A 14,801-nucleotide genomic window follows, 5' to 3' on the forward strand; every position below is an offset into this window, starting at 1 on the left:
GATAATCCGGACCTCAAAGCTACAAACTTTCTTCACATGCGTTAGGCCTTTGTGGCTGCGAATATGCGTTTACGCATGTGCGTTTAATGTATAACGGACTGTATAAGCTAAGCTAAAATGATCTAATTCAGTTAATGTTGCAGATTGCATTGTTCCTTAATCTTTGAATTGGATCTGGCTTATTATTTTTTTGCAGACTGTTATAGCAATTTTAGAAAAGTAAGCTTGAACTTTCGATTATGTCAAATAGAATTTCCGATATATATTTACTAATATGTAAAGGATCTACAAAGCGAGAGTATGTGTCGAAGTCCATTAAATAAAACCGAAATTTGTTTATCAATTTCACTCTGCTCTGTGGCGGGGGGAATGCCGTGGCGCGCAATGAATTGGAAGTTGATCTGTCAGCACTATCCTTATCTTCAGGGCAGATGTTTTCATTTTATTTGCCTTATAATTCCTTACTGAATGTAGTATTTCATCTCGATGTATTCCGTCTTTGATATGATTTAAATCAAATTCCTCGTCATTATAATTCGCTTCTGATAGCGAAGAAAGTGACACAGAGGCTATTGAAAACGAATAAATTTCGATTGACAAATTAGTGGGTACTCTCGACACAGCAATTATAGGACTTGAACAGTGGAACTTTGTATCTGAACAAGAAATTATGTCTGTTTATAGAATTAAAGAGAAAGCATTATCACATAAAAAACAAAGCAACTTAAACAGCTTACATTGAAAGAAATGTTTAATAAAGTAAACAAATAAATATTAAACTTTTTTTGTAAATTTTGATACCCTTTAGATCATAATTGTTCTTTATTTCATAAATTATGATTTCATATTTTTAATTTCATAATTTCTGCATGCCATCTTACCAGATTTAAACTGATGATCTATAATCCGGAATCGCCGAAGTCCCGACAAGTCCGGATTAACAACTTTTGACTGTATAATGCTATAAAGCAAAATGTATGAAACAGCTCTTGGCAAAAGCAAAATTAGCTATGTCTTCTTTTTAATTTTTTCATAGTAAGAGTTTTTCCCATGTAATTTGTCTCGGAATATTCAAAATTCTCAGAATATGAATCAGTTTTCTCTATAAAATTAATTGTACACTTTTTCCCTCCTTTTTTTCCCCAAAAGTATTTCTGGCTTTTTGCTGTTACAGAATTGGTAGGGATAATTTTTCCTTAGGATTTTAGACATTGCAGCTTGGAAAGTATAGAAGGATTTGAATACAAGATTTATAGAGCCACGATTCTGGAAAATTCAAGAAATATGTGACAAAAAGAAAAATGTCTACATGGTGTATCAACATGCAATGGATGTATTTTACAAAAAGTTTGCATTGAATTTCTTACTTTTTGGAGAACGTCTGGAAGAACAATGAAAACATAATATCTTGAATGTTTTACTTCTGATACTAGAATCTTAACATGTTTGTCTTCCCTTTAGTTTCTCTACTTTTCACTAGACACAAACATGGAAAATATCAAAAATGCTTCTAATCTTCTTTATCACATGGGCAGGCATTATAGAAAGGGATTTTTTTTATTAATAAAGAAATTGCAAACTTAAAATTTAAAAGATTAATCTAATATGTCTTAATGCATCATACACATAGCTGGCACTAGACATTTTCCCACCTGATGTAATCTCTGTGGATCCTAAATTCTGCTACCTAGTGCCTTTCTAAACTCTGCTTCCAATGCCCGCTCTAAATTCTAAAAGTTTTGCCATTTCTAGATTTTGTTTCTTGGTATGTCACTAAATTCTAAAAATTCTGCCGCACCAGCTCTGTAACCTGTCCTTACCATATATATATTTCATATTTCTTCTGAATGTCCATATGACTAATGAAATGAAATTACCAGCTTTTTCTATACATTCTAAATGAATTTAGTTTTTTTAGAATAATAGAAATTTTTAAATCCAAAAATTCCAAAAAGAATAGAATATTAGCAGGGACACATTAGAAAAACACATTAGCAAAAGTAGGCCTATGTGGCAATTGGTATGAAAAAATATTTTAAGCAAAATCTGCCACTGTTCATAGCATTTGCATGAAAACTGATTAAATGTTTTTTTTTGCGGAGGGGATTAAAAGTGCAAATTTTTTTAAGTATTTCTGTACTGTTTGCACTCAAGAATTGGTTATTTAAAGTTAATTTAGTATTCAAAAATATATTTTTATCATTTAAAAAATCTTTTTGTCGTTGAGCAAAATCTCCCAATTTCTTAAATAAATCTCTTGATTTTTGAATGTCGTAGGTTGGCAAGTATGTAATTAACTGAACATTCTAATTTCATACAATTTTGTAATCATCTCTATAAAGAGTGATTTATGTAGAAACATTTAATCTTTGTAAATATTTAATCCCCTCTGAAATAAGTGAAAGCTGCAAGAAATTCTAATTAAAATTTCCCCAGATATTATAATAAAAATTATACAGAAAGGAAAAAAAATGAAACAAGTCGGTATGTATAATTTTAAAATGAATTTCTTAATTATTAAAAATCATAAAATATGGTCATAAAGGCATTTATTAATTTGTAGAGACCATTTATTTCTAAATATGTGTTTATTTTTTTACGTATTTATGATTTTAAGTTCTTTAAAATAATAAAAAATAGTTTTATTGTTTGTGTGAAACTGATAAAAGCTTAGTATATGCTAGATGTCAAACAAATAACATGGAGCTCTTATCTTTCATCCTTAGTTCCTAGTAAAAAATATAGCTGTATTGGTAATGTAAAAATTAACCCATTTTTCAGAGAAAGACCCTCATAAAGGTATTTCTTCCTTTAGTCAGATAGCCCTTACATATGTGCATAAATAATTAATCAAGCAGCCAAAGTCTTACCTCATAATTTCATTGTGTTTGAAAGTGACAGTACATTTTCTTTGAAATGCCTACATATTTTGCATATGTTAATGATTTCAAATAATTTATCAGCTTTTGCTAGTTAGCAAAATTTTTATTAATCATTTTTCTATTACGCCCAGCATAGCAGGAGTAACCAAAAGGTCATTTGTTTTTAACAACAGTTGCTTCTGCATACAAAATTCATTTTGACAACGTGGAAGGAAGCTGGAGATAAAAAAGAAAATTGTGTACTACATTTCTTTAAAAAAAAAAAAAAAAAAAAAGTGTTGTTCAGAGGCCGATATTTAGAGTAAAGAAGCCATCGTAGGACAACACACTTTATTTACATGAATAATGAATAAAAATATCACACAGGAAATCATATTGAGTATCACACAGCAAATAACTTATCAGCATTTCCCTACACTCGAAGCTCGAATGACGGATGTGTCGGTAGAAGAGACAGCTGCGCCATCATACGCATGCGCATAAGAAAAAACCTTCGCTCGCCTCTACCCAACACACCCCTCCTGCGAGTAACATTTTTTTTTTTTCAATACAAAAATGAAATACAAACAATATATAACACATTATAAATTTCAGAAATAGAAAATAATTCTGCTTCACAAGTAGACAGACTAACACTTCTCTGCATACGACATTTCCAAGAAATCAATGAATCACCTAGTAAAATAGTACCACCAGAAAATGACTTACCATTTTCTGCATTTCCCCAGCTAGCATCAGCATATGCATTTAAAACTCCAAAATCATTGCTATAGAAAAGTTTATTTTTTGTACCTTTTAAATACCTTAATACCCTTTTAGCCAAAAGATAATGCCTTTTTTCTGGTACATGATTAAATTGTGACAAATAAGTTGTTACAAATGATATATCAGGACGCGTTCTATTCGCTAAATATAAAAGTTCCCCAATTAATTCCTGATACAAAATTGCATCAATTTTTTCATTTGTACATGAAAAACCTTTATCTGCCCCTTTAACGATTGGCGTTTTCACTGCTTTACAATTTTGCAGATTGTGTTTAGTCAATAAAGATTCAATATATTCTGTTTGAGACAAACATATACCATTTTCAAGTTTTTCTATTTGCATTCTTAAAAATTTTGAATTAGTATTTTCATGTAACTCAAATACATTTTTTATTTTAGAAACAATATTTTCAAGCATTTCTTTATTATTACAGAATACAGCTAAATCATCAACATACAAACACAATATAAAAATGTTTTTGGTATCATTATAAGTGAATATACAATTATCAGATGCTAACTGTACCAGCCCAAGCTTTTCTAACTCATTTTTTATTTTCATATACCAATTTCTACCGGATTGAGGCAACCCATAAAAACTTTTCTTCAATTTACATACTTTACCTTCTCCAATCAGTTTTTCATAACCAGGTGGAGGAGTCATATACACATCCTCGTTTAAGTCACTGTACAAGTACGCTGTTTTTACATCATAAAATTTAACAGTCAAGTTTAATTTAGCTGAAAGTGCAAGCAATAAGCTAAAACATTCAATGTCTACTGGTGAATATGATTCAGTATAATCCTTATTTTTTATTTTTGCCGCTACTAATCGCGCTTTATATTTTACTTCCCCAGAGTCTCCTTCCTTCAAAGTATACACCCACTTACTTTTTACTAATTTTGTTTTTTCAACCCTCTCTACTATTTCCCACACTTTGTGTTTATGTAATGAATCTAATTCATTTTCCGTTGCGGATTTCCAGTCATACCAATTCGCACTTTGTTTTGCTTCTGAAAAATCATTCGGAACATTACTGATTATAATACTTGATGCTAGTTGTTTTGATTTGAGCCTCTCGGATCGTCTTAATGGTATTTCATTTCCATATTTATTACTTTTTTCATAGCTATCAGATGTTTGGACTTTATTCCCCCTGTCATCACCCCCGCTACAACGGCTCATGTCGCCGATTTAGAAATTCGATGAGTCATCATATTCGCTTCCTTGAGTATTTTCCGTAACAACCAATTCGAGGTCTGGTTTTTGATCTAATTCGTTTCCCTTTCTTTCTAATTCTTCAATATCCCAAGTTTCTAAGGTTTTATTTTTTCCCATATAATTACTACCCTTTAAAGATTCGTTAAATTTAACTGATCGTTCTTCAATTATTTTGTTACTTGCTATATCATAAATACGATATCCTTTTCTTTCTCTAGCATATCCTAACATTATCCCTCTTTTCCCTGGTATGTCAAATTTGTTTCGCATTACTTTCGGAATGTGAAAGTATGCCACACATCCAAACCTTTTTAGATAGTTTAATTTGGGTTTTTTACCAGTCCAAATTTCTAAAGGAATTTTTTCTTTTCCTTTCCAGGGTGTTAAATTTGATACTTGAGTACTAAAATTAATTGCTTCTGCCCAGAATTTTACCGGAAGCTCACTCTCATGTAGTAATGTCCTAGCTCTTTCTAAAAGAACTCTGTTTGCCCGTTCAGCTTTCCCATTACTCTCACTGTTATATGAAATTGTTTTTTCATGAAAAATACCTGAATTAGCAAGATAATTATCTAATTGTTGATTTACAAATTCTAAACCATTGTCTGTTCTTAAACGTTTAATTCTTTTACCAGTTAAATTTTCATACTTAGCTTTAAATTTACAAAATGCATCAAACACTTCACTTTTACTTTTAAGAAAGTAAGTAAAATACATTCCAGAAAAATCATCCACTAAGATCATAAAATATTTAGACCCACCAATTGATTCAGTTTGAACAGGACCACATAGATCCGAATGAATTAATTCTAAAATTTCTGAACTCTGATTAATGTCAATATTTGGATGACTTTTTCTAGTTATTTTACTTATGTCACAAGTTTCACACTTAAAATCACTTACATCATTAATATCAATGTATTCTTTCATTTTAAGCATATATTTTGGATTTAAATGGCACAATCTACTATGCCAAAGTTCACAATTATTACCAGTACAATCATTAGCAATGCAAGATTCAGAATTATAATATGGTTCTAAATTAACTTCAAGCCTACCGTTATTCTTAAATGCTTTAAAAAGTAATTCATTACACCTACTAAAAACTAATACAGAATTATTCCTTGATTCAATTTTACATCCTTTATCCATTAAGGCAGTGAGTGACAATAAGTTATTTCTTAAATCAGGAATATAACTAACATTACTAATAGTTAAATTAATAAAACTAGAATTCTTTGTATTTATAGCTTTTGCTTTAACAGTACCAATACCTTCTGAATATATTTACCTGCCTGGTAAATTTCCCTCACCTCTGGTGTAATATTCTGAAACCAAAAGAAGTCTTTTGCCACGTGTCCGGTTGCACCACTATCCAGCAACCAAATTTTATCACATTCATCATTTTTTCCACGCGTAAGTTGAAGAGCAAAATCATTTTCTCTTTCACCAGAACGAGATGAAACGTTCACACTTGTAGGTTGTAACTTCATTCTTTCCTTGTTACCTTTGGATAACTCACTTTTTGGATTCTTGTTTCTGTAATAGCAGTCCTTCGCGATGTGACCAGGTCGTCGGCAAATGTAACAAATTCTTGGCTTATAGTTTTTATTCCTTCTTGATATGCACGCCTCTGCATTGTTTCCATCAGGTCGTTTCCCGTTCGTTGAATTGTGAACAGACTCTTCCTCACGGAGTATTTCGAGTACTTCATCAATTGTTTTTTCACGCTGAGTTTTTACAATTTCCCTAATTCGAGAGAATTTTCCACGAAGTCCACGGACTGTGTGAAACACCAGTTCCCAAGGAGATACATCTAGTCCTAGCGATTGACACTTAGTTGCTATTCCTCTCGCTCTAGCGATACAATCATTAGCCGACTCATGCAACTTCATTTCTAAATTTTTTAACTCATTACCAGCATCTATTTTTCGATCTTCGGCTTGTCCCGTAAATGTTGACTTTATTTTTTCCCAAAGAATTTTTGCATTCTCTTCTGTGGAGAACTGAAGCACCTGTTGATCCGATAGTGAAAGTTTTATATATGCTACGGCGTCAGCGTTTTTCTCATTCCACAATCTTTCATCTTTCTCATCTAAATTTTCTGGTTTTACTGTTGAAATTACCGAGTCAAGTCTTTTCAGTAATAAGGCAGCTTTAATTTTTAATGCCCAAATAAAATAGTTCTCTCCAGTTAATTCGGGAACATTCCACTTCTCCATTTTCGGCTTCCACTAAGACAGTTTCGGTTTCGACTTGGTCTCTTATATCCAATTCTTCTTGACAAAACCACGGAGCTGCTACCATTTGTTGTTCGGAGGCCGATATTTAGAGTAAAGAAGCCATCGTAGGACAACACACTTTATTTACATGAATAATGAATAAAAATATCACACAGGAAATCATATTGAGTATCACACAGCAAATAACTTATCAGCATCTCCCTACGCTCGAAGCTCGAATGACGGATGTGTCGGTAGAAGAGACAGCTGCGCCATCATACGCATGCGCATAAGAAAAAACGTTCGCTCGCCTCTACCCAACAAAAAGCTTGTCCTTATATACATGTAAGATTAAAATAGTAATGAACTGTAAAGGACATTTAGTAATTTTATTAAATTTAAAACCAGTGTTAGAATCATCTTCTGTGCTGGCCTTCTTTTCTGAATATATCAGCATAGAATTTATAATTATTTGAAAACATAATTATTATTAAGTCTTTTTTCTGAATCTCGTTCATTAGGTAATAAGTTTACTAGTACACACTAGTCTTTTAAATTCATCTTTGAAAGCAGAATTTTTATCTCTTTAGGCAGAAATATTTCAAGTGAACTAAGTTTATTATTATACGTTATCTTGAATGCAGATAAAGCTGGTTATTGACCACTAAAAGTTTTAATTAATTAACAAGTCTTCAGTTTGCAATATATAATTGGTTGGTATCTGTTTCATAAATTAATATTTTTTTGTTACCTTTGTGTAATTACTACAATGTTTCTTGTTTATCACAGGTGCATTACATTAAGACTTAACTATGTATTTAAAGCGTTTGTGAGTAGGCCTTTTCTCTAGCATTTTCCCAAGACAGCGTAACACTTTTCATATTGAACTTTTGTCACAGGTAGGAATATTCAGATAAAATGAAACAATAAGTTGAATCAGAAATTCTTGGTAGCTTTGAGAAATTCTCAGTAGCTGCTGTTAATTCATTAACTATTATTGTATTGCAGAGATTCATAAAACCAGCTGTGATATGCTAGTAAGAATGCATTTACCTCCTAGGAGATCTTACAGTTGTTCCTACACTTTTGAAATCGGTTATTTCAATGCTGTGCATTTAGATGGTTTTTAAATTAAATATGTATGTGTTATAGATGTTAACTGTAATTTTGTAATATGATCAAAATTCAGACTTTAAAAATACTTCAGTATGTATATCATAAACTGAAATATGTTATAAATGAACTAGAGCATTTTAAAAATTATTTTTATCTAAAAAATTAGTTCCTTAATAATAAATTTGCAACTGCTTTTATAGCAAATGTAGACATTTTTGAAGTTCAAGATCTAAACACTGTTTTAAATTATCTAGATTTAACTGGTCCAAAGATTTTGAACTGTCTCGTATCGGCTATGCATGCAGAATTGTCATTTATTGCATCAAGTGGTCACTTGAAATTATTATACAAATATTAAATCTTTTAATTTACAGTATTCTGTGATTTTTTATTAAGACTTAGGTAAGCTTTTTGTATATTTAGCTTATGTCCTTGCGATTGTAAACCTTTTCTTGTTGCTGACAAGTATTTATTGCACTGCGGATGGATAACGATATCTAATGGTTATAGCTCTGTGAGCCTTTTATGATTTTAGTATTTCTTGTAGACATCTGCTTTGAAAACAAACTTGGAGAATGGATGTCTTCCTCCTACAGGAAGAACTGTGCTTGGGCAGTAGCATGTAAGTCTTAATTATAAGTTTTGAATCATGCTAAACTTCCTCTAATATTTGCTTTTAAGGCTTTTCTCTAATAACCATTAAAAGAAGAAATTATTGCATACTTAGCTTTGTTTGTATATAATTTATATGAGAGGTATGCAGAAATTGAAACTGTGAATACTGTATTCTGAAATGTTGCAAGTTTTACTGATTATATTTAAGTATTATATTATATACTAAACTCTATTGAAATTCACTTCTGAAGCTGTGCTTTGATTGCTCTACAATAATTTTCCTTTTTCATATTGCCTTTTTGAAAAAACATAATAGCTTTCTGATATGTAATAAAAAAATAAGTGCAAAATATTAAATTTGTCATGTATGGTAATTATTTACCCATTTTATGAGATAAATGCACATCTTGCAAAAACAGGAAATAATTTCTTATTTTAAATAGTTTTCAAATTGTATGAATAATGCATAATAAATATCTTTTATATGTGAACACAAGTTTTTTGCCTATGCAATAATAAATATGTGTTCAGTACTAATTGAAAATTAATAACATTTGGCTGCTTTTTAAAATTATAATAAAAAAATGTGATCAGTTTCTTATCAATAGTGTTCACTAATAAGAATTTCATTTATTAGGGTACTATTTTTAATTATCTTTCATTTCTAATAATCTGAGATAAATCCAAAATAACCAGTTTAATAATTTAGTCACCAGACTTTATTTTGTATTTAGTAAGAAAATTTTGCTTGGAGTCATGTCTCAGTTTTAGAGATTTTGATTTACAAAAGGTGTTATTTTAGAAATTTAGGTTTTATATTAAATTATAGATAAGGCATATACCTGTCTTCAAATTATAATTTTGTATTATTAAATATACCTCAAATTATAATTTTGTTATTTAAAAAACCTGAGCAATGAAAATAAATGCATCTCAAAGTTTTTTTTTTATTTATTTGATTTTTTATGAAATTAAATGTATTTTAAATTATAACTGTTAAATTAATTTCAGTGTGATGTCTAATTGATATAATTTTAAGTACATTTAATTGTAAGCTATAAAAATTTTGGTGGAATATTTTCTGCATTTATTGTGATTAATAAAAAAGTTTCTAAAGAAATATTGCATAACCTAGCATTTTTGAAATATTAATAAGCTTCTGTTTATCCAAATTATTGCATATTTATTTTTAATTCTTTATTGTTATCTTTTACTTTTAGTACATAGATATTGACTCTTTTAATTAAATGATTATTTAAAGTTTAAATAGCCATATTGTGTTCTTTGTGACAGTTAGCAACATTTTATGGGATGCATAGTGAAAATACATATAATTACTTTATTCATAACTTTAATTTGAGTTTCCACCCTCAGTTTCTATCCTTTATTTTCAGTATTATTTGGATGTAAACTAATTTTTGACTAATCTGAATTACCTGGATGTAGGGGATCCTTTATGAGATAATTTAATGTGGTAGCATTCTGACTTGTATTTCTGTGCAGCTGATTGCTAAAACCTTCTTAAGCAATTCTTATGTCATTGGTAGGAGTTCCCCGCTACGGTATTCCATGCAGTAGCGGGGAACTATATAAACCGATTTTCTTCAGAAAAATCACAGGACCTGATTTTATATAAATCTTCTCATGCTTCACACTGTATTAAAATTAAATGTTGCCATTACAGTCAAAAGTCGTTAATTTGGATACCCATAATCAGGACCTCAAAGCTACAAACTTTCTGCGCATGCGTCGCGTTGACGCATGTGTGTAAGACCTTTACGGCTGCGAATATTGCGTGATCTAATTCAGTTAATGTTGCAGATTGTGTTGTTCCTTAATTTTCGAATTGGATTCGGCTTATTATTTTTTGAAGAGTGTTAGAGCAATTTTATAAAAGTAAGCTTAAACTTTCGATTATGTCAAATAGAATTTCTGATATATATTTAATAATATGTAAAGGATCTACAAAGCGAAAGTATGTTTCGAAATCCATTAGACAAAAAGTGGAATTGCTGCAAAAAATGGATAAAGGCATATCCTTTGTTTATCTAAACTTTAACGTTTGTTTATCTAAACTTTGTTTATCTTTAACACAGCGGGGGCGCAATGAATTGGAAGTTGATCTGTCAGCACTATCCTTATCTTCAGGGCAGATGTTTTTATTTTATTTGGCTTATAATTCCTTACTAAATGTAGTATTTCATCTCGATGTACTCCGTCTTTGATATGATTTAAATCAAATTCCTCGTCATTATAATTCGCTTCCGATAGTGAAGAAAGTGACACAGAGGTTATTGAAAACGAAAAAATTTCGATTGACAAATTAGTCAGTATTCTCGACACAGCAATTATAGGACTTGAACAGCGAAACTTTGTAACTGAACAAGAAATTGTCTGTTTATAGAATTAAAGAGAATGTATTATCACATAAAAAACGAAGCAACTTAAACAACTTACATTAAAAGAAATGTTTAATAAAGTAAACAAATAAATATTAAGCTTTTTTTTTTTTTTTTTTTGTAAATTTTGATACCCTTTAGATCATAATTGTTCTTTATTTCATAAATTACGGTTTCATATTTTGAATTTTGTAATTTCTGCTTGGCATCTTACCAGATTTAAACTGATGATCTATAATCCGGAAAAATCGATAATCCGGAATCGCCGAAGTCCCGACAAGTCCGGATTAAAGACTTTTGACTGTATGAATTTTGATAATTTTAAGACTGAGCATTTTCAGCAACTGTATTGCAGCATTGCACATTAATTATAAGTACATATAAAAACACTACCTTATATAAAATCATTACCTTATATATTCAATAGAGTATATTAGTTATTGTAATTGATGGTATGCTGACATAAATTACAAGAGAATTTTATTATGGACTCTAGCATTTTATAGCTGTTTAACTTGTTCATATTTTTGTTATTTTTAACTGTGTAGGAATCAAATTAGTAGCTCTTCAGAAGTTGGACACATGAAAAATAAATTATTTAGAACAAGAAGAGAGTATTTATTACTTACACATTAATATATTAGTAATTATTATCTTTTCATTAGTAGTTTCCAAAATTATACATGTAATGAAAGCTCATTTACTAAAAAATGATTGCAGCAGATAATTATGAAATTTTAAGCAGCAGAAGATGTGTTGCTAAATGTCAAGAATCAGAATTCCAGTAGATCAGTAGTTGAAAATGTAATTACTTTTCAATTAATTTTTAGCCATGCAAGTGTATTTCCAAGTGTATCTGCTAAATATATTAACCATCTATTAGTAAAAGGGATTAATTGCATGCTATGCTAACACTATATTAAAATATTAATACAGTTACAAGGTTCTAAATTTTAAGATAGTTTAAAATTTTTGTGTACTTAAAAGTAAAAAAATAATATAAAGGATACTTAAACATTGTGTTAAAAGAAATTAAAGTAAATGTGGTTTCTTTCTTTATTTTTAATTTGCCATCTTTGTTTTATCTGATATTTAGAAATTTTTCATATTTTATGAATGATATGTATTTAAATCTGCATGGATATGGCTTTATGATGATGTACTAGGTGTTTTAATGTTTTTATATAGTAGTAATTATTGTAGTATTTTAATTATTGCTTATGTCTTATGTTATTAAATTTACCATTTCATTTTTTTAGGTTCCTGGTTATCTAGAAGATAAATTCAAGTTAAAGGGTCGTGAGCTTGATCTGGGAATCAAAGTAAAAGAATTTGATGACAAGAAAATGTTCCTTTATGATTCAACAACAACTGTGTATTGAAAGCTTTAATAACTCTGCAAGCTATTGTTTTCCTCATATATGAAATATTCGTTCCAAGAAATAAAGTATTGTGCATTATGTAAAATAAAAGACTTGTTATATTTATGAAAAGTAGCAAATGTAATATTTCACAATGATGTTTTATTATACAAAGTTGTAAATTTTAGAACATTATACAAAGCTGTAAATTTTAGAACATTAAATCAAATATATGATTGAACTACAGATTCCTTTTTCAATCTTTAAAAAAAAAAAAAAAAAAAAAAAATTAACAGTATGATAAAACACTGTTCAGCTGGAAATATCCTTAAAAAAAATTAACAGTATGATAAAACACTTCAGCTAGAAATATGAAAATCTAAATCTTTACAATTGAATCTGTTGCCTTTTTGCATGTGAAACAGATTTGACTTTGTCTGTATGGCATTATAATGCTAATATTCAATTTCAAAAATAGTTATGAGAGAAGGTTTTATTACTGAAAAGAAAATATAAGAACTTTTAATATTTATAAGGATGATGGCTTGAATCATATTTGAAAACCTTTGGTTGTGAATAAAATAAGTGTATGTTGCAAATGGGAGTTGTTTTTAGCACTGAACTAAGCAGCAAATTTTAATAAATATAATTACATGGATTAGAATGTGGATGCTTTTGCTAAGTTAAAATTTTTTTAATGTCCCCCTTTCCAAACTTTTTAATTTAATTTTTTGAGGAGAAGGATTTTTCTAACTTCCATTTAATTTTATTCCATAATTTCTTGTTTAATACATTCACGTTATTTCTGTGTATTTTAATAAGTTTATGTGTCACTACATTTGTATATATACTGATTTAGTATGCATATGTATGTCAATATATATACATTGACATATGACTTTGTAGATGTAAATATTCTTCCAACAACTAATCCGTAAATAAATGAAGCACATTCCTAAACAGTTTTAGATGTTGTTGTAAAATGTCTGTGTTGGTTGTAATAAGTAATATATTAATATACAGTAAGACCCCGCTTAACGCTGTTTCGGTTTAGCGCTCTTTTTTTTTCAACCCGGGGATTCCTCGAAATTGCTCGCAGCACTACAGGGATTTCCCGAAATTGTGCGCAGCGCTAGGTTTCCAAATAACATATCTGAAACAGTGTAGTTGCTTTCTTGCTTGGTACCGTGCATTACGGACACATTTTTATCATTTGAAACATTTGTTGACCTTATTGTAAGCATAAATTTATATAATACTATAACGATTAATACAGTGACAAATATTATGATCTTTAGTTTTTTTATCATGGGTTATAATAAAAAACAAGCAAAGAAAGCAACCAGAAAAAGCATTTCACTGGAAACTAAAATGCAAGTGGTTAGAAGATTAGATTCTGGTGAACGTCAATCTTAAATTAGTGCTGCATTGAATTTGGCAACTTCAACAATAAGGACAATTCTTAAGAATAAAGAAAAAATACTGTCATCGGCAACTGCAGCTACGTCAAACTCTGCAACTAGAATTAACTGTTCTAGAAATAACATTATAGAGAAAATGGGAAAACGACTGTCTGTATGGATTGACGACAAAATTGAGCGCAATATGCCATTAAGCCAAACTATCATAATGCCTTCTTGACAAAAAATCAGAAAATTGGAAACACAGAATAGACTGAATGATCTGACTGACTTAGAATTTTATTTGTTTTTATAAGTATATTCGTTTATATTGTTTTATTTTTGTAAGAAATGGATGTTTGGTTTTATTTTTATTAAAAAACATTATTAAATTTAATAATTAACCAATTTTCTACCTATCTTTCCCTAACCCCATTATTTACACGTTAAGATAGCCTCGTTTAGCGCTGTTTCGCATTATGCTCTACTTTGATGGAACGTATCCCCCGCGTTAAGCGGGGTCTTAGTGTATGTTCCCAATAGTCGGTGTTGGGATTCAGAATTTTTAAGAATTTCATTGCTTAAATTAATGATGTATAATTTCTTATTAGATAAAGAAATTTCTTTAATATTAAATTCAAGTTTAACAATTGTTTTGACAAACTAAATCTGTTTTAGAAAATGGTGATAATTGACAATCTCACTGCTACTAATAGCAGTGAGTTTAATCTGATTTATTCTCTTACATAATATTAGGGGATAACTTTAACACGTTGAGCGCTGTGCTGAATTTGCTGTCCTTTCCGTTCAGCCGGCAGC

The 14,801-nt window shown here is 29.7% G+C and overlaps 1 protein-coding gene across 6 annotated transcripts in view; it reads left to right on the forward strand.

The window, feature by feature from the left end:
* The window catches only part of LOC118181608 (6-phosphofructo-2-kinase/fructose-2,6-bisphosphatase-like), a 144,295-nt gene that overhangs the window by 119,229 nt on the left and 10,265 nt on the right, over positions 1-14,801 (forward strand). For 3 of the 6 annotated variants that reach the window (XM_085817298.1, XM_085817293.1, XM_085817290.1), the window contains exon 14: positions 12,481-12,722. The exons of 2 other annotated variants lie outside the window; for them this stretch is intronic. In XM_085817298.1, the coding sequence (XP_085673424.1) occupies positions 12,481-12,603 (123 nt within the window). In that variant the 3' untranslated portion in view covers positions 12,604-12,722. Of the gene's footprint in view, positions 1-8,754; positions 8,830-12,480; positions 12,723-14,801 lie in introns of those variants that run through there. One more of the 6 variants, XM_085817303.1, reaches the window with a different exon arrangement.

This window comes from Stegodyphus dumicola, chromosome 1 (genome assembly GCF_044657685.1).
Source record: "Stegodyphus dumicola isolate Sdum_Otavi_A_Nest chromosome 1, ASM4465768v1".
NCBI classification, from domain to species: Eukaryota; Metazoa; Arthropoda; class Arachnida; order Araneae; family Eresidae; genus Stegodyphus; species Stegodyphus dumicola.